Here is a 27,529-nt window from a genome sequence, read left to right on the forward strand (position 1 = left end):
ACTTGAGTAACTTTTGGGATAAATTGTACTTCTAAGAGTAGTTTTATTGCAACATACTTTTACTTTTACTTGAGTATATTTATAGAGAAGAAACGCTACTTTTACTCCGCTACTTTTACTCCGCTACTTTTATCTACATTCAGCTCGCTACTCGCTACTATTTTTTATCGATCTGTTAATGCACGCTTTGTTTGTTTTGGTCCGTCAGACAAGACCTTCATAGTGCCTGCGTTTCAACAAATACAGTCACTGGTGACGTTCACTCCGTTCCACCAATCAGATGCAGTCACTGGTGACGTTGGACCAATCAAACAGAGCCAGGCGGTCACATGACCTGACTTAAACAAGTTGAAAAACTTATTGGGGTGTTACCATTTAGTGGTCAATTGTACGGAATATATACTGTACTGTGCAATCTACTAATAAAAGTTTCAATCAATCAATCAAAAGTGTGAAGGAAAAAAGACCCTTTTATTTCAACCGTACATCCCGTCAAAAGCCTAAAGACTGACTGCACAGTTCCTGTCTTCACAATAAAAGTGCCGCTCCATCGCGCCTGCGCTTTCAAAACAAGAGTCTCCGAAAGCCAGCGCAAACAAACTAGCAAGCTACGGAGTTTGCCGCCAATGTATTTCTTGTAAAGTGTATAAAAACAAATATGGAAGCTGGACAAATAAGATGCCAAAAATCAACCACTTTCATGTGGTATTAGACAGAAAGGAGGAACTTTTTTCTCCTCCATTTGAAAACGTGGACGCTATCATCACTACTGTCTGATTCCAATCAATGCAAGTCATCAGAATTAGGTAATACACCAACTTATATTCTTGTCTTCATGAAAGAAAGGAATCTATATGTGTTAAACATGCATGTATATTCATTAAAACACCTTTAACATGTAAACAAAAACGGCAAAATAAATAAATATAAATTATATACTGTATATATATATATATATATATATATATATATATATATATATATATATATATATATATATATATATATGATATGTGTGTGTATGTTACTCATCAGTTACTCAGTACTTGAGTAGTTTTTTCACAACATACTTTTTACTTTTACTCAAGTAAATATTTGGGTGACTACTCCTTACTTTTACTTGAGTAATAAATCTCTAAAGTAACAGTACTCTTACTTGAGTACAATTTCTGGCTACTCTACCCACCTCTGATTGTAAGTCACTGTTTTGTTATGTTGTCGATTAGTCGTCCATCGCCACATCACGAAAAAGTTTTTAAAGCATATTCAAAAACATGTTTCCCCTAAATTAAGCTTTTTCAAGCTTAAAAGTGGCTAAATGACCTACAAATATCTGTAGTACAGTAGTATTGGCTACTAGATGAGACCAAACCAATCAAATCACGGTGTTCAGTATTGTTGCCGCTGCTTGGCACAGTCTCAGGCAGCATTACTATATTGGATTAAAAGAGTGTAAAGGTGACTGAAGGGTGTTATTTCATGTCTAGAGAGCTCTCATATGTTGAAAAATGTATTTGTAGTGAACAGTTTTAATGCTCTAGCTATTAAAATATTAGACTTTTAATTAGTAATTCCTTGTTGTTGACGAAAGCAGCGTTAGTTGCTATGCGCCCTGTGAAATCAATGAGCCCAGGAAATAAGTTCCTGTAATGCTTAAAATGATCAAAATACTGTAAACATTACATGTTAACATGACTGTGCCTGTTACAACATTACATACACACAACAGATATATAAAATGTTGTTGGAGAATTTTGTAGGGCTTTATATGCAAAATAGGTCACTCCTCTTTAGGGATGATGTTCGAAACCGGTTCTCCCGGTTGTTCGATAAGAAAAGAACCGATTCCATTGACTCGAATCCCTTTTTGAGAACTGGTTCCCGTTATCGAGGCCACTATAGTAAAGAAAAAAAGTTGGTTCTTTATTCGAATCCCTGGGAACGAATCCCGTCCCACAGGGCATTTCCTGCAATGTTATGCCCATTTGATTGTAGACTCTTACTGACACCTTGTGGCGATATGAAAATACTACGCGTCATTAGTTTGGGCACTTCCGGGTTGGCGACGTCAGTTCAGTTTATGAGACAATTGAGAATGAGACAAGTTGTGTTAGCTCTTACAAGCCTTGGAAAAGATAAGTCTGTAAGTAAACTGTTTAACTTGTTTATGTAACTCAATATTAAGGTGGAAAGTGGTTAAATTTGATACTAAGATGTTTATTGAAAAACGATTTTTGTTCACTGTTTCAATGGATGTTTTGAGGACTTAAAATGGCTGCCAGTCGTGTATTTCCACCATCGAAATAATTTTTTGGAAGAAGAATTGTTGATTGATGACTGTGGTGTTCTTAGTGTCATAGTGTGTGTACCGTAATTTTCGGAGCATAAGTCGCACCTGCCGAAAATGCACAATAAAGAAGTAAAAAAACATATATAAGTCGCACTGGAGTATAAGTCGCATTTTTGGGGGGAAATTTATTTGATAAAACCCAACACCAAGAATAGACATTTGAAAGGCAATTTAAAATAAATAAAGAATAGTGAACAACAGGCTGAATAAGTGTACGTTATATGAGGCATAAATAACCAACTGAGAACGTGCCTGGTATGTTAACGTAACAAATTATGGTAAGAGTCATTCAAATAACTATAACATATAGAACATGCTATACGTTTACCAAACAATCTGTCACACCTGATCACTAAATCCCATGAAATCTTATACGTCTAGTCTCTTACGTGAATGAGCTAAATAATATTATTTGATATTTTACGGTAATGTGTTAATAATTTCACACATAAGTCGCTCCTGAGTATAAGTCGCACCCCCGGCCAAACTGTGAAAAAAACTGCGACTTATAGTCCGAAAAATACGGTAGTTAGTATGTTCCAATAGCAGCAGAAGTGCACTTTTTGGAGAGCTGTACTATTTTCAGTTTTGTGCCCAAGGGACTGATTTTATTTAACACTATATTATTATTTATACACCTATAGTGATCACAGTGAGAGGTTGTTTTTGTGTTACTGTATATATTTGTTTTTCTGAAAAATCCCACTTAATATACTTTGGGTAACAACAGTCAATATTTTTTTTATTTTTTTTTTAGGGGGGTAACAGTCAATATGTATTTATTTTATTTTTTTCGTATAAAATAAAAGTGAGCTTTTGTTAAACCAAATATTGTATTTTTTCCCACATACAACAACCTATCTGGATTCGATAAGAGAATTAAAGTTAAGTTAAAGAGAATTAAAGAGAATTAAAGTTAAGTTAAAGTTAAGTTAAAGTATTTCACCACACTAGGTGTGGTGAAATGTGTCCTCTGCATTTGACCCATCACCCTTGTTCACCTCCTGGGACGTGAGGGGAGCAGTGGGGAGCAGTGGGCAGCAGCGGTGCCGCGCCCGGGAATCATTTTTGGTGATTTAACCCCCAATTCCAACCCTTGATGCTGAGTGCCAAGCAGGGAGGTAATGGGTCCCATTTTTATAGTCTTTGGTATGACTCGGCCGGGGTTTGAACTCACAACCTACCGATCTCAGGGCGGACACTCTAACCACTAGGCCACTGAGTAGATAAGGAATCGGTTCGATAAGAGGATTCGATAATGGGCTCGAACTCGATAATTTCTTATCAAACAGCATCCCTACTCCTCATTACCTGCATTGTTAGCAGCCACTTGCTAGCAGGTTTTCACTGTTTAGAACGCACATAAACAAGAAAGATATGTCTGTTCTTGTTTCATATGTGGATGATGGGCAAAATTCCCCCCAAAAAGGTTAGTGTTCCTTTAACTGATGGTCAGAGTGATGTGTGTAAATAAACTTTGAGCAGGTACATTTCTGACAAACCTGCCTATTAACAGTTTAAAAAAGGTCTTCAGTTATGAACGCTATAGCCATATGAGTAAAACAAACCTCAGTAGGGGAGCCGACATCTGCAGAGGGGCTGTAGGTGCTCGTGTCTGGCACGGCTGTACCAGCACTGCTGCGGACTGGAGAGGATGGAGTGGCACCAGTGGGGGGCTCTGGTATACTGGCGGTCTGACGTAAAATGCCCTGCTTTTGGAGACGAGCCCAGGTAGAAGTCCAGTTCAGTAAGAGCTCATAGGACAGCTGAATCTGGTGAGAGACCCAAGCAAAGTAAGGAAAATAGAACAAAAATGTAAGACAAAAATACATATAATATTTGCACATTAATTAAATATGTTTTAATACAAAAAGAAAAGGTCCTGAGGGTTTCTCATGCTAATTAATAAAAGTTGTATTTTTCAGCTTTGTGACCTTAAGGGGACCATGTCAACACGGCTTAATATAATCTTAACACATGCAGACCACTACTCCACCTAAGTGAATTCAAAGATAAATCTGCATGACACACCACAAGTGCTAACATTAAAAAGCAGATTCAAATATATTTTGGCCAAAGTCTGACTCAAACAGCTGCTTTAGGGAGTTCTCGTGTAGTTGAAGTCATTACCACTGATTTGGCTTGGCAGTTTGGTAGTTATGTGACACTAAATCTCATTAAAGCTTGAAGAGAAGACAGTGTAAGAGGAATAGTAGCCAGTAATGGACCACAATCCATCCCCTCTTGTCTCTTGAACTCATCACTTTTTTTTTTCCTGACCTGATATTCAGAAACTAATTAAAAAAAAAAAGAGCGACACTGTTTTTATCTGTTGAATGTGCCATCATTTGTAAGGCACATCATGCTGATACCATTTTTCTAACACAATTCTGAAATAATTACCCACAGAGGAAATTTATTTTGCCTCAATTTCCCCTGACCCAGTAAAAAAAAAAAAACTTGAGGCTTGTCATCAGTGTTCACAGCAATATTTCATGTGATCACTTGAGGCTCTAACTTTGAACAACAGCAAAGCCAAAAACATGAGTGGAAAACATGACAATGGAAAGCAGGGGTCATAATGCTTTCAGTTATGAGACTTATTTGGAAAAGTGAAGGGCTGTAGAAAGTGACACTCTTTCTAAGCAAAACTGTAGATTTCGAATATAGTCCTTCTACAGCCACATGTGCCTCCTACCTTTGAAGGTAGGAGGCACACGGATACATGAGCACACATCAGTGCAAGTCATTACAGCTGCGTTGTTTCAAATATGTCTACAAAGACCTACAAAGGGCAGGATAAAACAGCTGTGAAACATACCCTAGCACTGTACTGCGGTGAACAACTGACCTTGGCATACCTTTAAAATCAATGCTATTTGATGTCGTTATTAAAATACACTATATTGCCAAAAATATTTGGCCACCCATCCAAATGATCAGAATCAGGTGTCCTAATCACTTGGCCCAGCCACAGGTGTATGAAATCAAGCACTTAGGCAGGGAGACTGTTTCTCCAAACATTTGGGAAAGAATGGGCCGCTCTCAGGAGCTCAGTGATTTCCAACCGACATCATATTGAACCCTATGGGTTAGGAATGGGATGGCACTTCAAGTTCATATGTGAGTCAAGGCAGGTGGCCAAATACTTTTGGCAATATAGTGTGTATATATATATATATATACATATATATATATATCAGAGATGCGCGGATAGGCAATTATTTCATCCGCAACCGCATCACAAAAGTCGTCAACCATCCGCCATCCACCCGATTTAACATTTAATCAGAACTGCACCCGCCCGTTGTTATATATCGAATATAGACGATGCAAGGCATTAGTGAGGTTATAAAGCTTTTGCCTGTTAAAGAAAGGAGACACCAGTGCGCTCCATGGCCACCGTCCACCGCGGAGTGACCCCTGTTACGTGCCCCCGGCAACGGGGGTGGCGGGCAGGTAAGCTGCGCGGGCGGAGCGCGCGGAGTGACCCCTGTTACGAGCCCCCGGCCACGGAGGTGGCGGGCAGGTAAGCTGCTTACCTGCTGCGCGTGATGCCGGCCGCGGCGAAGGCGGACGAGGCGGGGTGTCGGTGCGGTGGGCGCGGTGGTGACCCTGGACGTGCGTCGGGCCCTTCTCGCGGATCACCTCAGCTACGGCTCCCGGTGGGGCCCTCTCGGGGGAAGGGGCCTCGGTCCCGGACCCCGGCGAGGCGTCCCTTCTCCGCTCCGTAAAAGTGTCCATCTCTTTTTTTTTTCTTCTTCTGTTGTGGCATATGCTGCAGGTGCCTGCTCGTTTTTCGCATGTGGGTAACAACATTTAACTATGTATATATATTTCCGAATTGGTTTAACTGCCACCCGCCTGAATCTATTTAAAATCAATTTTTTTTTTATTTCAACCGCCCGACCCAACCCGCGGATAAAATATAAAATCTATTTATTTTTTATTTCAACCGCCCGATCCGCGGATAATCCGCGGTTGTGTCCGCAAACCGCGCATCTCTAATATATATATATATATATATATATATATATATATATATATATATATATATATATATATATATATATATACTGAACAAAAATATAAACACGACACTTGTTTTTTTCATATTTTGAACTCAAATATCTAAAACGTTTACTATACACATAAAAAACCTATTCCTCTGAAATATTGTTCACAAATCTGTCTAAATCTGTGTTAGTGAGCACTTCTTCTTTGCCAAGATAATCCATCCCACCTTACATGTGTGGCATATCAAGACGCTGATTAGTAGTTTGATGAAGTAATGTAATAATAATGTACAGTATTTGCCTTGGAGAATGGACTTCTACGGTATCTCCTTCCAGCTTTTTCTCTGCCAAACACAACAGAAGCAGCTTTTCCATATTTTCATGTATGATTGATTAGTAGAGGGCTAAGAAAATAATAAATTTTCATGACTTCAGTTCTCATTCTATCAATAGAATTGATTATATATTGTATAATGATTCCCGGGCGCGGCCACCGCTGCTGCCTACTACTCCCCTCACCTCCCAGGGGGTGATCAAGGGTGATGGGTCAAATGCAGAGAATAATTTCGCCACACCTAGTGTGTGTGTGACAGTCATTGGTACTTTAACTTTAATATATACAGTATCTGTATTTATCAATAGTGTAAAATACAGTATATATTTATTTAATTGTGATTTATCGTACCTTGCACGCAGCCCTATATAAATATACTCTATGTATATTGTATACCATTGTAAACTATTGGCTTGTGCCTCACAATAAGAAGGTCCTGGGTTTGTCGTGTTGGAAGAGGAAGGGGCCCGCTTCAAATTGTTCCCACAAGGTCGGTAGCATGGAATTTTCCAAAATGTTTTGGTATCCTGGAGCATTCAAAGTTCCTTTCACTGGAACTAAGGTGGCCAAGCCCAACTCCTGAAAACCAACCCCACGCCATAATTCCTCTTCCACCAAATTTCACACTCGGCACAAGGCAGTCCGAAATGTACCGTTCTCCTTGCAACCTCCAAACCCGAACTCGTCCATCAAATTGCCAGATGGAAAAGCGTGATTCATCATTCCAGAGAACGCGTCTCCACTGCTCTAGAGTCCAGTGGTGACGTGCTTTGCATTGGACTTGGTGATGTATGGCTTAGATTCAGCTGGTCGGCCATGGAAACCCATACCATGAAGCTCTCTGCGAACTGTACGTGGGCTAATTGGAAGGTCACATGAAGTGTGGAGCTCTGTAGCAACTGACTGTGCAGAAAGTCGGTGACCTCTTTGCATTATGCACTTCAGCATCAGTTTACGTGGCCTACCACTTCGTGGCTGAGTTACTGTTGTTCCCAAACTCTTCCATTTTCTTATAATAAAGCAGACAGTTGACTTTGGAATATTTAGGAGTGAGGAAATTTCACGACTGGATTTGTTGCACAGGTGGCATCCTGTGACAGTTCCACGCTGGAAATCACTGAGCTGCTGAGAGCGGCCCATTCTTTCACAAATGTTTGTAGAAACAGTCTCCATGCCTAAGTGCTTGATTTTATACACCTGTGGCCGGGCCAAGTGATTAGGACACCTGATTCTGATCATTTGGATGGGTGGCCAAATACTTTTGGCAATATAGTGTACATACATATGGAATCTCCTGTCGATGCGACAGATGAGTAGCAAACCAGTCATTTGCCGAGGTGGGTCCCCATGTGAGAATGAAGACCAAATTGTGATGCACACAATCGGCCACAGCTGCTACAAGGGAAGGAACCCAAAGTGGAACTTTGTTTCTTTCTGTCCTTCTTTGACTGAATGTTGATTGCTCTGTTGGTTTCAAAATCCTTTATACCTTGTGCAAGCTGGTGCCTCCAAAGAGCTCTGTCGTGGGCTGTTGCAAGTTACATTTCTTAAGGTTTGCCTTCAGAGAATTTTTGTACCTCTTGCGAGGTCTTCCCTGACCGCGATGCCCCTATTTCAACTGTCCATATGGTAGCATCTTTGGAATCCTGTTGTCTTCCATGTGGATAATATGTCCTGTCCATCTCAATTGGCACTTGATGATCAAACACAATTGTACACAATAACGAAACAAAAGCAAAAACACATTTTCTCTACTCATTTGCCCTCAAAGTTCTCAAGTTTGTAAATATTATTAAAACAACAAATGATTTTGAGAAAACACAAATATGGACTTTATCACTGTAGTATCGATCATAGTAGCCTTGGTATCAAAACCACCAACTTATGTATGGATCCGCCCTTCCTCCTACTGTCGTGTACTGGCTGTGACAAAACTGGCCCACCGGTTACAGTATATTATCCTCTCTCTAACCACTTTTAATCTACTTGTTAATTTCGCTGTTTACTTTCTTCTGTAACATGGTCCATTTACATTTCTTAAACTTTATTAGGCACTTGTTTTTTTGTGTTTCTTAAAGTTGGCTTAGTGGTTATCTTAGCTATTAGCATGCCTGCTTCTGTCTTCCTCTCAGAGTGTACCATGTTTAGCCTCATCCCCCAGTGATATTATAATTGATGACTTCTGCCTTACACCACACACTAATCACTAAGTCTGAGGCCAGTCAGTCAAACTAAGTACGGGACAAAGTAGATAATAAAAAGGTAGAGTATGGAGAGAGACTGACAAAGCCAATGGCCCATTGTCAATAGCTAAGTCTAGACTGCAAGCTATGCCTCCATTATAAAAAAAGTTACCCTCCCACTGTATCCAAATTGCTTCTATTCACATGCATATACTTTTTGTGTTCATATTTCATTTCCTTCCTTTTCACTCCCCTGTCAATTTTTATAATGCTATCTTATTCCTATTAAAGGAAAGTAGGATCAGTTCAGCAACTACTGTCTGGCCGACAGGCAGGTGGAGCCACTCAAAGATGAGCCCACAGACAAAGGCTTACATGAACTCACAACACAGATGCCACATTTCATGAGTTAGGGAGAAAGAACTGAACATTTGGAGGGCTACGTTCTCCAAAGACCTGTCATCTGCAGATCAAGAGGAATGCAAGGCTGCAGTAGTACAACCTGGAAACTGAACAGAGGCTTCCACAGTCATTCATAAAAACACAACACACATGAAAGATGGGAGAGTATACAGATGGTTAGTGCTCTCTTCCCCTTTTCTAAGCACAATTTATATAGAAACATAACCGAATGGACACTTTGTAGAGTGTGTGTGGTAAGATACACATGTAGAGAAACACATGTGCTGCATGTGTTTTGTGTAGTTTTGCATCTAAGAAGAGCAGCTGAGTCTGGTTACCTGATGAGTCCCCATATTCTGATAACAGTAAAGAGACAGACTGCTTATACTGAAACCTGGATTGTGTTTTTGCGTGGATGCTACGGCGTCTTCTACATCTTCATTCTCTTATAGGTCTTCGTATAGAGTGAGCATGTGATGTGCAATCCTCTACCGAAATGCTAGGAGCTGTGTTTTTACTTCAGTAAGCAACACTGAGAAGGGTCGACTATTTTGCTTGTTATATTCCTTTGTTTTTGGTGAACAATGCCCAGGGTTTCCCCTTAATGTAACAGATTGTCGCACACTACCACGGCAAAATTATAGCCACGACAACTTGAGAATAAGTTTTTTTTGTTGGTTATTTTGTGAAAAATTTAATTATTGTAATGTATTGTAGCCTCCAAAAAGTCACACAAAGTTTGACGCTATTTCTAACTTTTATTACCAATAACAACTGGCCCAATTCCAACAGGTTGTATCTCCCGTGCAAACACTTTTGTCTCCCTGCTTCCCTGGACACGCAACAACACTTCCTTATTCTCCGCCAATCCGCTTTTAGGTACGGATCATGGGAAAAGATTAACATCACATCAAAACCATATGAACATAAACATTAACAATAGCACGTTGTTACAGAATGGATGGATATTTATAGCCTTTGATCAACGAAAACCGCGCTTCCGAAACTGTATGATGTGATGACATAAACAAGACACACACGATTGTCTGGAGCGTTGTCAGCATGTCTGCAATATGGACGTAACTTTAATATATTCCAGATATACCCGCAGACAGCGATATACAAAATTTAAAAATATTAAGAGGACAGCGGCGGCTTTTAAGGAGACAAAACCTAACTGTAGCAGCAGCGCTGAGCAAGTGTGACGTCATGCTCGCTGCAGCTAGCTTTTTGTTGGGGACATCGAGGGACAGAAATGGAGTCTCAAACACGAGTACATTCTATAATAACACCAGAAAAAGATGCTAGATTTCTTCCTAGTCATTTTTAATAAAGAAAAAGCCACTAAAAGTCTCTAGACACTTAAACAATTCTCAACAAAGGAATGGAAACATTTGAAAGTATATCAAATTAATATAACAGTGTACTTTGCTGTTGTGTAGCCGTTAGCCTACCATGATCACATTTTAAAACATACTTAACTAAAATACAAGAAAACTCAAACCATGTGTGCTTATTGAAGGCTATTCAACCGTTAACTTGCTGCGAGGCTTTGCACAAGTAAACGCACTGCAGGACTGCTTGTATCAGAGCGCTTATATCGCAGATTTTAGATGCAAGTCGATACAATCCGATACTTTTTGCTGATATACACTAGAACCGATAGCTGACATCATAACTGTAACTAATCAATGTGTTACAACAACTCCAGGAACACTTTAGAACATCTCATCTCAGTATTATTGTGGTACTGTAGTGCAGCAAAAGTGCAGTTTTAGAACATTGACACTTGCACTCCTATAAATGGTAATGTCAATTTGAAAAAGGACTAAGTAGCTCTTTTTTCTAAAGGGGTGGGTTTACTATGGCTATGGCAGCACTTCTTAAAGAGCTGTGACAGGGCTTGACTCATCATTATAAAAGGAGAAAAGAAGAATGGAAAATACTCCAAAACTTTGTTTTCACTGCATCTTAATGTTAGTAATGACTCAGGATAATATCAAAATAAGTAGCCCTGCAGTGCCAGCCATAAGCGTACAATTTAAAAGGAATTAAACACGAAAAGGGCAAGAGGAAAATTTCCCAGAGCCGCTCTTCAAATATCTGGGAAAGATTTAACCACCGACAGAATACGGACTTTCATTTGTTTCTGGTACCAATTTCCTTCATTATCACCACGGCACGGTCTGAGACATTAAACTGTGTGACCACTCAAAGGGCTGCTCCAATGAAATGTTTACAGAGAACCTAATTTAATACAGCTAATACAATTGAGAAAAAAAAAAACGTGCGATGGTACATGTAGATGTGATTATGGCCCTGAAACACCACAGTCAACTAGCATATTTGCTCCCTTTCAAGTCTGTCTGTACAGTAGAGAAAGGCACACTATAATAACACCATGTTCAACAATGTGGATGAGTCTAACAATCCACTAGATTGCTTCAATCAGACCCCAAAATGTTTGACCAAAACAAATGAGGCAACACATTTTTGTTAACACTGCCAAGTCCATGACAATCACACACGATAAGACAGTTTGTTTCTAGGATCAAGCCAAACGAAAAACATGGAAAACAGGCTGCTTCTTTACAGTATTGATGTAAGATGATATGGTCAGTACAAACAAATCATGTAACGGCAATGACTAATTTGGGAGAATGTCAACTGACCTGAGGGTTGGAGCACTTGACTCGGACTGGCTGAAGATCAACATGGAGGCATACAACAAAAGAGTGCCTTCCTTCTGGACAGTTTGGAGGCTTATGGGATGTGACTGCAAGTGTGGAGGTACACCCCATCGGTTCGACGAGGCTAAGGCTACGCTGCTGCCCCAGCAGGGTGTATACGCTGAACTGACTCAGGGATATTGTCCATGGAAAAGCATCACCTGGTTGGTGGACACATGAAAGAAAACAATGGGCATATTATATGTCTGCAAACAATATATCAAAACCTCGATAAACACATGAAACAGAAAACTTTTTCAGTTAACATTTGTAGATATTATATTAAGTGACACTTGCCATGTTAAAAGGTGTGCAGTGCACATTCTTAAAAACATTTTTTTGAATGAATGAATATTACAGTTCACTATTGCCAGTCAAGCAGGACAGGTTACAATTACTAAAAGCATGTCTTCTTACCTAAGATTGATAAAACACACCACTTGGTGCCATACATTTGCACAGTTAGTATAGCAATCTAAAAGAAGAGATCCTCAAACTAATGCATCATAAAAATCAAATCTACTCACTTGAAATCAACAGGAATTAAATGGTAAATGGGTCGTACTTTTCTACCTTTTTAAGGAACTCAAAGCGCTTTGACACTATTTTCCACATTCACCCATTCACACACACACATTCACACACTAATGGCAGGAGCTGCCATGCACAGCGCTAACCAGTCCCATCAGGAGCAAGGGTGAAGTGTCTTGCTCAAGGACACAACGGACGTGACTAGGATGGTAGAAGGTGGGGATTGAACCAGTAACCCTCAGATTGCTGGCACGGCCACTCTCCCAACTTCGCCACGCCGTCCCCAATTAACAAATCCAATTATAATTGGATTTGAAACACAATCACTCCCTGAAGTATGAGCCTAATTTAACCAGCTGCATTGCAGCAAGGATCCACCTATTAATAGCACACTGCTACACCCAAACAAAAGCGCTTGATGATTTTCTTGATTATTTCTTATATTCAATGTGGATACATTTGCAAAAATGAATAAATGCCAAATTTATAATAATAACTTTCTCATACAATAATGGCATTGGCGCAAACTAAGTCCCCCAGTAGATGAATGAATAAACAATGTTATTTATAAAGCCATCTCGGGCTGCAACCATTTATCGATTAAATTGATCGATTAATAATTATCTAATAAGTGAAATTTATAAAAAAATTATAAAATGTAAACGTATGGAGTGCTCGGAACTACAGATAAATAGGTAACAGTTTCAACACGGCTGCTGCAATAGAGCGCAAATGAAAGCGGTGGTGTGCAGTGTAGTGGCAAACAGTAGTTTTTTGTCTTTTTAATATCCATCCATCCATCCATCCATTTTCTACCGCTTATTCCCTTTGGGGTCGCGGGGGCGCTGGAGCCTATCTCAGCTACAATCGGGCGGAAGGCGGGGTACACCCTGGACAAGTCGCCACCTTATCACAGGGCCAACACAGATAGACAGACAACATTCACACTCACATTCACACACTAGGGCCAATTTAGTGTTGCCAATCAACCTATCCCCAGGTGCATGTCTTTGGAAGTGGGAGGAAGCCGGAGTACCCGGAGGGAACCCACGCAGTCACAGGGAGAACATGCAAACTCCACACAGAAAGATCCCGAGCCCGGGATTGAACCCAGGACTGTTCAGGACCTTCGTATTGTGAGGCAGACACACTAACCCCTCTCCCACCGTGCTGCCCTCTTTTTAATATATTAATACAAAAATGTTAAAACCGCAATTTCAATGTTAATGTTGCGCATTTATTATTATCTATTATAAAAAAGAAGGTTATGGCAAGCAAAACATTTTTGTTTATTTAAACTATTTTCCCTAAAGTACGCATTAAGGCTATGAAGTGTGTTTTATCCGATTACTTGATTAATCGCACAAACTAATCGTCAGATAACTTGATGACTAAAATAATCAAAAGGTACAGACCTAAGCCTTTATTTTTGGGTGGTCATTTACCATCCATTTCCATCCATTTTCTACCGCTTATTCCCTTTGGGGTCGCGGGGGGCGCTGGAGCCTATCTCAGCTACAATCGGGCGGAAGGCGGGGTACACCCTGGACAAGTCGCCACCTCATCGCAGGGCCAACACAGATAGACAGACAACATTCACACTCACATCCACACACTAGGGCCAATTTAGTGTTGCCAATCAACTTATCCCCAGGTGCATGTCTTTGGATGGATGGATGGCATTTACCGTTGGAGTGATAAGTAGGCTAGCTGATTTTGCATACCAGAAAAGTTATGTGGACTATCTTTTACAGTATTTGTAATTGAGTAGCAGTCTTTTGTCTAAAACGGCTCTTGTTCTTTTCCTGAATGACTGCAGAACATTCTGTATATCATTAGTAGAAGAGGAAAAACAAGATTTGCTCGTATGAACTTCAAGAACTATGGCCTTGCTGCTTTGTTGCGTTCCTGAATAATGAAACGAAGAGCATCCCTAAGAAAAGGAATATATTGCTAAAACAAATTCATTCGAGCAGCAAAACAGCCAAGGCTGCTAACGTCTGTATTTGTATGACCAGTGTATTTATATGATGTCATTGGAAATTTAAGAGAAAAAAGTGGGGTGCCCTCAACTTTTGTTATTCTGAAGAAAAAACACCGCTTAACTGTTAGGGCTTATGTCAACTTTGCCAGGTGTGAAGAACACATGTGCAGGGATCTATCTCTCAAAGTCAGTCTACTTAAGTTTGTTTGTCTTTTGTCATGGTAAATGAGTAGTATTTGGTTAAAGGTCAGCCAAGTGACAAAAAGGTCATAAGATGGTAATTCCCATCTTTGATCCCACTTTATTATGATCATCAATTATTTAAATTGATTGAGCAAAAGTAAATATGTAATATGTAGTTTACTGCTTTCCATATTAAACTACTATGTATACTCAAAAATAGAAATATATATCAAATGACATTAAGTTGTTTAGTGTGACTTTCAAAGGAAGCATATCTAAATGTACAGTGTCAAATATTACCTTCTTCTAGAATGGGCTTGGAGACCACAAATGGGAGCTCCTGCAAAGGCTCCATGTATTTATGCCCAGCACTGACAACACTGATCTGGGGCAGGCAGACCACAAGGGTTCCTGGCATTGATGCTTGGTTGTGGTACCAGCTCCGCACAGTACCAGGGATGTCACCAAAGATAATAGTGCTTGGTGATGGAAGGCTGTCATTGGGCAGGAACACACAACAGGATTGTAACTCCAACTGGAGAGAGAAGAAAAAAATAATACATTAATTGTGACTATCGAACAAATTACACTCAATGACCATCTACAGGAGTAACCCATACTAACTTCAAACACACTTATCAAGCATTAACACATTTTAGAAATAAAATAGCAATGACAGTTACGCTTTGGTAGAAGGGCCCCATTAATACTGATAACATTGGTACTTATTGTATAGTTCTGGACCTCAAATTTTGTCTAAGGAAAAGTTACCCCAAAAAAAGACAGCAGTGGTTTTAGACTTTTTTTTAAATGAGCTTTAGCAAATTTTGGGATGCCTACTTTAATCTCTAATACGTTGGCGGGCCTGCATCAGCCTGCTGACGTCACTTACAGATGACGGGAGGCAATTTCATACTGCGTAGAATGTATTTTGGTGGCATCTTCATCCCGAATCAAATTATTTTTGCACAGAATTTGAATAAATTAGCAAATATGTATGCAAGATGCATTGTTGCAGGTTGTAGCAGTACAACTAAAGAAGGGTTTTGGTCGGAATTTGGAGGAAAAATACCAAATACCATCCTGAAAAGCAGATGCGCCCTTGTGGGGAAAGCGACTGAGTCCGAACCTGCGTAAAACAGAGAGAGGATAGCAGATCCTACGCTAAAAAAACAAGAGAAAAAGAAGCTAGTGTTCTATATTGTGCTCTTATATTGGTGTTTTCCACAAGATGATTTAAGAAGTGCTGAAAGAATGAGGAAACACAGGGCCCAGTGTCTATGAAGATGAAATAGCAGAGGAGTCCCGAAATGGTGATTATTTTGTATTTATTTGTTGTTAATGTTGACCACATTAATTTTTAAGTAATCATGGACTAGTGTGAAAAAAACATTCAATTAAGTGATCAAAAATTATAGTTTTACATGCCTTTATCCAAAAGTCTATGCGGGGAAAGGGACCGCAGTTCTGTTGATGACATCATACCATAAGGGGGCAGCATATTGAGGATGGCGATGGAAAGGGGGCGTTCCAAGTACAGTTATTTATTTATCGATTACTCAAGAACTAATTGATATTATGAAAGAAAAACTGTCACATTCATTTTCAGGAGCAAAAAGTACATAGAGAGAACCTGTTAGTGAAATTTCTGTCATCTGGACGCTATGGGTCATTTAAGATTTTTCAATGCTTTTTACATTATGTAGTTGCCAATAAACCACTCTGGCCTCCCTATCACAGTAAACAACCTCACATTCAAGGACAGTATTGATTAAAACGACCGACTGGCTATTATTCAACCTGTTTTCTGAGCTATCGTTAACAACAGGTCACCCTTGGCATACCTCAAAAAACTCTCCACGAAATTAATCTGTGGTCTTTCGTTTGACTTGTTTTTGCACACATAAGCACCCTGGTGGGAAACATGCGATGAAACCCAACCAAAATATGCATCCGTCATTCGGTCATGCTCAATGCTGAGGCCTGGGTGTTGGCATACAGATCTCTCTTCATGACCGGGCATTGATTCCGGATGGAAAGTCTGTGTAGAGATGTTGTGTATGGAGAAGATAAAATCCTGGAGGGATTGGATGGGAGGCGGAGAAAAGAAAAGGGTTTGGAAGAGCTGTGGGAAATCCAGTGTTTGTGTTCAAGGTAATTATGTGGTTGCATACACAGTGAAAATAGAAAATTGAATACTGTTTGTACTCAGCTGGGTGAACAATGAATCCGTACGGGCTTCGTGTCTCGACTTGAGGTGTAAAAGTTCAGTTGAGACTGTGCAGAGTCGTGTATGGTATTCCCCACAATTATGTTAAACAGCTCTCTAACAAGCCAATAAACACAGCGATGGAAGTAGTTAGGAGGCATGACTCGCTAGTATGAGCTGACGAACATGACAGGCTTGGGTATGTTTGGTGAGAGAGAAAGCATGACCAATTTCAGGACAGGAAACTAACAAGGATGCCAGGATGACCGATGGTTTGTTCCGTCAGATGCTAGGGAGGTGAGGTCCAGAACCGCCACATAAAACTAGACTCAAAGGCCACGCATAAAGCCTTGTGAACTAATTCATATTTTAGCCATAATAAAATAGTGGAAAATGTATAATTGATTGAGGGCAAACCCATGGAAAGGCTGCTTTTCCAAGTGCTGCTAAGGAAACGTTCTAAAATTAGAAAAGGACAGAAGAAATAGCTAAACCAAGGGTGTAATTGAATGGTGGAATATCTGTTACACAACTTTGTCTTCTGTAGAGTTCAGGGTAATATGGAAATAAAACAGCATAAATAGATGGCCTCTAGAAATGACTCGGGCACAAGAAATAATTTGGATTACAGTACCCTGCTGGTAAAAGGTTAAACAAAGAGACAGACCACAATTGGGAATTACAAGTGACATCATGACAAAGTGAAATTCTATCAACACAGCAAGAAGTTTACTGGAAATTGCTCATGTACCAAAACATTATATTATATACTGTACATGAGCTATGTTGTTTTTAGTCAAACAGAAGCATTGGTGAAAAAAGGGAGATAAAAAAAAGAGTAATACAGAAGTATATATCTGAACAAATAGAAAAGCGCTGTTATAAGATTTTAATATTCAACCTTCCTGGAGTTGTCGGTGGCATTCGACTTGTGGACAAAACATCTAAAACACATACAGAATATTAATTTCTAAAAATATGAACGGTATTTGTGTCAACATTAGATCTGAGTAATATAAATTGAAAAAGCTGACTCCTTTGGTGACATGGCAGCGTGCTCTGGATAGGACATCAAAAGCTATCACTTGAATATTGTTGCATGTGCAAAGTAAATTCACCCATACTAATACTAGATCGTTTGACAGACATTGTGGCCATTAACATACTTTTAAAATCAGTATAATTGCGTAAAAATACAGCATTAGCTGACTAACCTAAGCTCTGCTGGGGCTCTCATGTTTACAACAAAAAACAAGTACATTGGAACAGCGATTAACAAACCTCTCATTTTACCTACTTTACCTACAAATATTCTTTGGTGAACAATCCTTGTCTCATTGTACGAACGTTTCATCCACTCACTTTGTGCCCAGCAACATTGTGGGCTGGCTGATCGTCAATGTAGTGACTGTGTGTGTCGGCAGCGCGGCTATGAATGAGGACAGTTCAGCTATGGTCTTGTTTTGACTTTGTTATCTAAGAGACAGTTGATCCATCATCCTCTTAGTTTTGTTTGACACACAGTATTGTGTAGCGCAGGGGTGTTTAAAGTAGAGTTGTACGGTATACCGGTATTAGTATAGTACCACGATACTAATGAATCATTTTCGGTACTATACCGCCTCTGAAAAGTACCGGTCCGCCATTCCCCCGCGCCTCGGTCGTCGTCACATTGTGTCATTGCTGGTTTACGAGCAGACGAGCATGTTCCGCAGTGCACAATCACGTAGTACTTACAAACAGACACAGTGTGTAGACAGAAAAGAAAGAACGGACGCATTTTGGCTTAAAAACTAACGATAAAGGTGAAGTTATAATACTGAAACGCCCACCGGCTTTAAGACATGGCTTGCTAGCTAGTGGCTAAAGTCCAGCCCCAGTCGGCAGTGTTTTAGCTACTTCTAAATCACTAATACTCGCCTCCATGGCAACAAATAAATTAAGTTTCTTACAATGATCATCCCTGCAGGACGAGGAATAGCTAAACATGCTTCACTACACACCGTAGCTCACCGGCATCAAAATGTAAACAAATGCCATTGGTGGATCTACACCTGACATCCACTGTAATGACACCAAATACAGTAGCGTATCTAGTCGATACTACTATGATTACGTCGATATTTTTTTTGGCATCACAACATCTTTTTTTATTTATGTTTATAAACTCAGGAAATATGTCCCTGGACACATGAGGACTTGGAATATGACCAATGTATGATCCTGTAACTACTTGGTATCGGATTGATACCCAAATTTGTGGTATCATCCAAAACTATTGTAAAGTATCAAACAACAGAAGAATAAGTGATTATTACATTTTAACAGAAGTGTAGATAGAACATGTTAAAAAAGAAAGTAAGCAGATAAACATTAAATGAACAAGTAGATTAATAATTTATTTTCTACCACTTGTTCTTAATAATTTTGACAAAATAATAGAATGATAAATGACACAATATGTTACTGCATACGTCAGCAGCTAAATTAGGAGCCTTTGTTTGCTTAATTACTAATAAATGACTAGTTGTCTTGTATGTTCACTATTTTATTTAAGGACAAACTTGCAATAAGAAACATGTTTAATGTAATCTAAGATTTTTTGTTAAAATATAGCCAATAATGCAATTTTTTGTGGTCCCCTTTATTTAGAAAAGTACCAAAAAGTATCAAAATAATTTTAGTACCGGTACCAAAATATTGGTATCGGGACAACACTAGTTTAAAGTTAGACTGCGGGGCTAAAATTGGCCCGCCGAGTCGTTTCATTTGGCCCGCCAAAGAGTGGCATACTTGATTGTGCAAAAGAGCTCGCTCCTCAGTCAGCAAGCTTTTGGAGTCAGACAAGAACCAGGGAAAAATGTCTCTTGTTCGACAACACGTGGAACCTGAATCATTGAAAACAAAAGCCATGCAAACCTTCCCCGCTTAAAAAAAACTAACAATAGTGGAAAAGAGGACACCAAAAGGGACCATTTGAAATGATTATCAATGCCGATTAAACTCCTCCTGATCCAAACAAGTGAGAATGCTTGTTATTTGAATGACAGCCCAGAGGTGATGATTGCTTATCCTGAGGCGTACGCCCTGACTCCATCATCTTAGGCCACTAAACGAACCACGACTTTGTCCAACTTTGATCTGGAATCTGGATCAGAACGGTGGTATCTGCTGTCATTAAAAAAAAAAAAAATACTACTGGAAAAAAAGAATGACCAAAAACATGTTGAACCATAGAAATTTGGAGGGCATGCTAACTAATTGGTAAAATGCCTATTTTGTTCTCTTTGGTATCAACCACACACAGCCTGGCATCACATCATACATTGTTTAAACATTGCGCCGTTCTTGTCTTTTCTCCTCATTTTTGGTCTAATCACACGATGGCTTCATCATAGTGTTACAATCCTAGCCACATGTGCGGACTGTTTCAAATCTTTAAATCCGCCACCACTAGAATGTCCCTTACTTCCTCCTTTACTGAGCAGCAGCAGGAGGAGTGTATCATCTGGCTTGCGTATCATGTGTCCCCGGGGTCTTTTTGAGGATAGTTATCGGTTTCCAGCAGAGCATTTTCCCTCAGAAGGAAGCTAATGCACAAACATACCTAGGGTATAGTTAATGTGTGAATGGTCCATATGGCTACAGGAGGCGCCCAGGGTTAGTGAAGCTAAAGAGTATACTCTAGGGAGTAGTTTGAACTGGGACACACATATTCCTTGTACGATTACTCTTGCACCTGCAAGTTCTTCCTATTTTTTATAGCGTTACACCTAGTTGATTTACTCCTGCACAGAGATGCATTTTTCATTTTTGGACAAGTGTTAATTTCTGAGGTTCTTTAATAATAACAATACATCAAATGTATATTATTCGCATTGTGTTTTTTTATTTAATATTGCTATTTAATTCGAGGATGCCAGTTCGCTGTGTAAAAGTACAACGGAATTGCGGCAGCATGCTGATTTTCTGGGTTCTGAGTAAAAGGCAATGGCAGATATGTACTGTTGACCCGATTGTCAATTTTGCAGGATTTCTGTGTGAGTCGCCACAGCCCAAACCAATCATCCAAAAAGCATAAAAACTAAGTGGCAAAATTAATTGGCTAGGCTGAGATATGACGTTCAGGCACAAAAAAAATCTATATTCTAAATTTTTACACTCAGACAAACTTTTCCAATGATAAAAATATAACAATAGTAATCATAATGTTAATAACTCTTGTCAAATGGACACAAAAGCACTTAAATAAAGGTGTGCTGTCAAGTGATTATTTGAAAAACCAGATTAATCACACTTTTGAATTTGGATTAATCATGATTAATCACAGGTTGTTACTCGCTTGCATACCGTATTTTTCGGACTATGAGGCGCAATGAAAATCCTTTAATTTTCTCAAAAATGGACAGCGCTTCTTATAACTTGGTACGTCTAATGTACGTGTTAATTCTGGTTGTGCTTACCGACCTCAAAGCAATTTTATTTGGTACATGGTGTAATCGTTGAAAATAATTTTTGACCTGTTGTGGTATGAATGCTGTTGTTCTGTTGTATTGTCTTGTTGTAATTATTATTGTAACTTTGTTTGTGCCGCCCTCTTTGTCAGATGGTTCTTGAAAAATAGATTTTAATCTCAATGAGTCTTTACTTGGTTAAATAAAGAAAATTGAATTGAATTGAATTGTGTTGTGGGTGTGTTCTAACTATCGTGGGATCACACTCCTCAGCCTTCCCGGTAAGGTCTATTCAGGTGTACTGGAGAGGAGGCTACGCCGGATAGTCGAACCTCGGATTCAGGAGGAACAGTGTGGTTTTCGTCCTGGTCGTGGAACTGTGGACCAGCTCTATACTCTCGGCAGGGTCCTTGAGGGTGCATGGGAGTTTGCCCAACTAGTCTACATGTGTTTTGTGGACTTGGAGAAGGCATTCGACCGTGTCCCTCGGGAAGTCCTGTGGGGAGTGCTCAGAGAGTACGGGGTATCGGACTGTCTGATTGTGGCAGTCCGCTCCCTGTATGATCAGTGCCAGAGCTTGGTCCGCATTGCCGGTAGTAAGTCGGACACGTTTCCAGTGAGGGTTGGACTCCGCCAAGGCTGCCCTTTGTCACCGATTCTGTTCATAACTTTTATGGACAGAATTTCTAGGCGCAGTCATGGCGTTGAGGGGATCTGGTTTGGTGGCTGCAGGATTAGGTCTCTGCTTTTTGCAGATGATGTGGTCCTGATGGCTTCATCTGGCCAGGATCTTCAGCTCTCACTGGATCGGTTCGCAGCTGAGTGTGAAGCGACTGGGATGAGAATCAGCACCTCCAAGTCCGAGTCCATGGTTCTCGCCCGGAAAAGGGTGGAGTGCCATCTCCGGGTTGGGAAGGAGATCTTGCCCCAAGTGGAGGAGTTCAAGTACCTCGGAGTCTTGTTCACGAGTGAGGGAAGAGTGGATCGTGAGATCGACAGGCGGATCGGTGCGGCGTCTTCAGTAATGCGGACGCTGTATCGATCCGTTGTGGTGAAGAAGGAGCTAAGCCGGAAGGCAAAGCTCTCAATTTACCGGTCGATCTACGTTCCCATCCTCACCTATGGTCATGAGCTTTGGGTTATGACCGAAAGGACAAGATCACGGGTACAAGCGGCCGAAATGAGTTTCCTCCGCCGGGTGGCGGGGCTCTCCCTTAGAGATAGGGTGAGAAGCTCTGCCATCCGGGAGGAGCTCAAAGTAAAGCCGCTGCTCCTCCACATCGAGAGGAGCCAGATGAGGTGGTTCGGGCATCTGGTCAGGATGCCACCCGAACGCCTCCCTAGGGAGGTGTTTAGGGCACGTCCGACCGGTAGGAGGCCGCGGGGAAGACCCAGGACACGTTGGGAAGACTATGTCTCCCGGCTGGCCTGGGAACGCCTCGGGGTCCCACAGGAAGAGCTGGACGAAGTGGCTGGGGAGAGGGAAGTCTGGGCTTCCCTGCTTAGGCTGCTGCCCCAGCGACCCGACCTCGGATAAGCGGAAGAAGATGGATGGATGGATGGATGAATTGAATTGTAATGATAAGTGTGACCGGTAGATGGCAGTCACACATGGGAGATACGTGTGGACTGCAAGATGATGCTAGTAAGCAAGCCCAAAACTTGGATGTTTCATTGAGAATATAGAAATTACACATGGTGCTCAAAAATCTGTCAAAAATGTTTTACTACAACTTTGGTAAGCTACGAAGCCACAACGGCTGATGGACTGTCGTCGCAATACGGCTACCGTAGTCAGGCGTGCAATGTGCATTAAGAGACATTATCTGGCATTTTGTTTCGCAATATTATGCAAAACCAACTTTTCTTATCTACTGGTCCCTCCTGATGTGTATTTGTGATCTGCATAAGTCCCGACAATTTGCACGCATCTGCCATTGTAGTCCACACCGACACCGTAGTCAATCAGCGCCTTCTTTTTCTCTATCCTCTTGTTGTGGGGCATTAATCCTCCGCTGTTGCCATTTCTAATATAAAGTAGCGTACAGATATAACATATATACCCGAATGCAGCTGAGATAGGCTGCAGCACCCCCTGCAACACCAAAAGGGACAAGCGGTAGAAAATGGATGGATGGATGGATCAGTAGATTTGCTATGGAAATTAAAAACTACCGGTGTAATGAATTTAATTCACCCACAGAACTTTAAATTGACTTTAAAAAGGCTTTAATATTTGGACACAAATGAAATTTCATTGTCAGAATGCCATCCAGAAACTTTTTTTAAATGTATATGGATGTTCTCATTCATCAAGGTCATTGTCAGCTCAGGCCATTCAATCAATTTCAACCGGACTGTTCAGCCTGTCTTAGAAGACGTCTCTCCTTTCATCCAAGTACAATAGGCTCAATCGGTTCATGCTCATAGATTAAGATTGGTCAGATTTAGTCTTAGATTTAGATTGGTTTAGATCTAGAGCAATCTAAATCAAGGAAACCAATCTAAATCAAAGAATAAATCTGACAGATTATGGCCAGATCTAAAACAATCTAAGTCTAAGACTAGATCTGACCAAACTAAACCAACCAATATGAGTCTATGAGCATGAACTGATGAAGCCAACTTGGATGAGAGGCAAAGCACGCCTTCTAAGACACACTAAACAATCCAGTTGCGATCGAATGAATGCCCTGAGAATTTATTTTAAATGTTTTACTTGAATGCACGTCATGTATTTGCTCAAAACATGGTAACAGTTTTATCCAACTTCCAGTCAGGTTGTATTTTGGTGTAAAATATGCCAGTGAGCATACCAGTCGGGAGTCTCCTCACTCATCTTTGCACTGAAAGTGTTTACCTGATCACTGACCTGAGAGCAATCCGTGCTGTCTTTCAGGTAGCCATCTGTGTTTAAGGTAAAAAGGAGCATGTGCGTGATTAATCTACGTATATACATAATTAATGCTATATTTTGGGGGACCACATGAGATAACTTATTTTTGACAGCCTTAAAAACATATATTTAAATAAAAAGTTGCATAAAAATATAATAATAAATAAAAAGATTATAAGTAAATAATATCAAAATAAAAATAAATGTTGTGACATTCATCTCACATTCAACCCCTACACTCACTCACACACAATGAATCACACACACAGGATGTCACTCAGAGACGAGAAAAGAGGAAATTAGAAACACCACTTCCAGCATCCCCGGTGAAAACATTTGCAACTCTGGACGAGAAATATCTCACTGGAGGGATCGGCAGCAAATGGAAAACACATCCCTTTGTTTTTGAAAACCTGATACCTCTCCAAATGTTATCTTCCTGTCCTTGCACCAGAAGGGACCAAAGTTGCTGGGCCAATGAACAGAGGGACCATAGAGCATCCCCTCCAAATATCTCTCTGGGCACTCCACCCACTGTTCACCTTTTGCTCCCTCTGTTCAGCATATCCTGCATTTCCAGCACGATCCAAAAACACATTTGGACTAGAGGTTGTAATAGCGTAAATAGTGTCTTCTGGAAATGTAGATGATTAATGTGTGTATGACACTGTACAGATGTGCATTGCCGCATGTAGATGCATACACTTGCATGTGTTGCTGCTTCAATAAACTGCATAGCTTCCAAATTTTTGTGAGAAAACTATTTAACCATGATACCCCTTGACAGCAGATAGGTTCGCTCTGACCCGCATGCCATCACAAGCAATAAGCTTGCGGCCTGGCACAGGAGCACATTCAGGCAACCAGCCATCTCTAAAGCCCCACATTCCTCTCTTCTAACACTGCTTACAGAAGCTGACAAGCACTGGAGGTCTCCTTGGCTGAAGTGGAAATCTGCAAAAATAAACGCTTTAGGTGACATGAAGGCTTTGTTTGTTTCTGCTGGCCCAGATGTTTGTGTTAGCGCAGTGGGTTAATTGCAACTTTGATCGCTGCGTTTACTGATCCAACAGTGGCCTTATAGTGTGGTTGGCCTGGCCTGTAACGACGGCTCCCACCCCCTAAGCTCAAACAATCAACCCTCAGCCATTTTGGCATATTATACAGATGGGCTCAAAGGGGTGGCCCGGGCCAAATTAGACAAGGAGATGTCCTTAAAAGAACAATTATGAGATGTTGGCGTGCTCAGATCCCTTTGAAAAATCTGGGCTGTGCCTTAACAGACACATTAGGGCAGAACTGAGTGATTGGTTATTTATGAGTCGATCACATATTGCCAGTTTAGATGGCGGTTGGGCTCCGCCAAATACCATATTATCACCGAACACAAAACCCCTCGTCATCCGTCACTCATCCCGCCATGAACCCTGAAAACCGCGGGGACGCGACTAAAATATTAAACATGTATATTTTTTGTGGTGATCCTGGCAGTTTGAAATAGGCCATTTTTAAACCACTTTCCTTAAAAAGTGATATTACATAGATGCTGCCACAAATCCTCTGCATCTCACCTCCACTGGGCAGACAGTGATCTTTCAGCTGTTCTGCAGCCAGGTCAGAATTTTTGTTTTTTTTTCCCCTCTTCTAAGCCTCTTCAACCCCATCTTCCCATAGCACTGTCAGCTCCACGATGTAAACTAGCTTTGCTGTTGGAGACCACAGGACCATGTCTGGCCCAAGTGTTGTTGCCACTATTTCTTAGGAAAACAAAAGCCGTTTGCCAACATCCACTTACAATTTCAAATCTCGAGCAGACTGTAGGATGCTTGCATCCTTCGGTGTTGTTGAAAATTTGAAACCAAACCCTCCTCTTCTCCCTGTCTCAGCAATTTCTGTTCCATTCATTTGCCAAATCCTTTGTCATGTAATCCTGCAGATCTTTATTTTAGCTTTAATATCTGCTTCCATAATCCAGATAATTCATTCCATATTCTGAAATTTCTCATCATTGATCTCAGATCTCCTTTATTGTCCCCTTTTGTTTTAACCACTCCTGAGAGGCTGCAAGTTATTTTATTTTTAATGCTGCATTTAACGTGTTTGACATCCCCAGTGGGACCTTCTACGTCCTGGAACTCTTTAGGGTGGAAGATTATTTCTCTTGAGAGGCCTTCAGATTATTGGCAATCACTTTAATTCACTTTCTTGTCAGTTAGCCTGTTAGCCAAATCATCACCCAAATCATTTATATGTCCAATGAATCATTACACTACACCAGACAATGTTCAAGTCGTAGGTGTGAACAACCAACCCAATAATTGTGGTAGAAATCTACTATCAATAAAACAGTGTGGAATTTAGGCAGCAGACTTCTGTTCCCTTCAACAGGAAATAACACAAGTGGTACAACATGGTCAACAGTATGAAATGGAACAAACTGGGTTGCGGTGCACACTGCTGATTTATGTAGTGCGATCAAATAGAACAAGCCAAACTGAACCCTCAGGTGAGCTGATCAGACCTGTGTTTGGCAAGACTTTGTCTTCTTCAGTCCCAAGACAAAGGGTGGATGCATGTCTAAAAACGTGTTCAGATTCACCTCCAAGCAAACATTCCAAAAGATATCCTGTTCAGATTCAGTCATTCTGTCACGATGCAGGCATGTGTGTCAGTGCCGTGGATAAGCCATTTAATGGGTCAAACGTGTGCATATCAATAATGGCTGTGAAGTTATCCTACAGTTGACACAGCAGTAGATGATGTAGTCGGTTTCTAGCTACTTTGTATTGTGTACAGACAAAATTCATCTGACAAGTACATACCTAGGAAAACAAATACTGTAGTTTTTGTACAATCATTAGACTATGTATTATTTTCCCCACATTACCCCATGTGGATAACCTGCAACCGACTCTGTTCTCTTGTTACCCCTTTATCAATTTCCTCACTTGTTCTCAGCCTTTCTCTATAGAATTTTTTGGAAAAGTTATGTTTCAGGAAAGACATTCACTATTCTTCCTTTAGTATTAACCTCGACAACCATTAGTTAACAATTAGGAGGTAGCTCGCTTCAATAAAAACCTTTTCGTTAACTGATTTATATAAGTTGTGCATACAGTCATTTAATTTTCATTCAACAAAGTAAGATACGTTTTTTCTAGGGTCATATTCGAATGCAGTATATTTGTTTCAGCTTTTAGACTTTTCATTGACAAAAAAACGTATTCATGTTACTGAAAATGGTCTGTGTAGCGTGTT

At 40.4% G+C, this 27,529-nt stretch overlaps 1 protein-coding gene across 7 annotated transcripts in view; it reads right to left on the bottom strand.

Annotated features, from left to right (window-relative positions):
• The window catches only part of LOC133595948 (intermembrane lipid transfer protein VPS13B-like), a 672,020-nt gene that overhangs the window by 435,304 nt on the left and 209,187 nt on the right, over positions 1 to 27,529 (bottom strand). For all 7 annotated transcript variants that reach the window (XR_009814611.2, XM_061948790.2, XM_061948782.2 and 4 more), the window contains exons 23-25: positions 15,013 to 15,247; positions 11,958 to 12,175; positions 3,919 to 4,122 (exon numbers count right to left, since the gene is read on the bottom strand). Coding sequence is in view for 6 of the 7 variants with exons in the window: in XM_061948790.2 (XP_061804774.2) it covers positions 3,919 to 4,122; positions 11,958 to 12,175; positions 15,013 to 15,247 (657 nt within the window). In the remaining variant the exon portion in view is untranslated. The remainder of the gene's footprint in view (positions 1 to 3,918; positions 4,123 to 11,957; positions 12,176 to 15,012; positions 15,248 to 27,529) is intronic.

Source organism: Nerophis lumbriciformis, linkage group LG04 (genome assembly GCF_033978685.3).
Source record: "Nerophis lumbriciformis linkage group LG04, RoL_Nlum_v2.1, whole genome shotgun sequence".
In the NCBI taxonomy this organism is placed as follows: Eukaryota; Metazoa; Chordata; class Actinopteri; order Syngnathiformes; family Syngnathidae; genus Nerophis; species Nerophis lumbriciformis.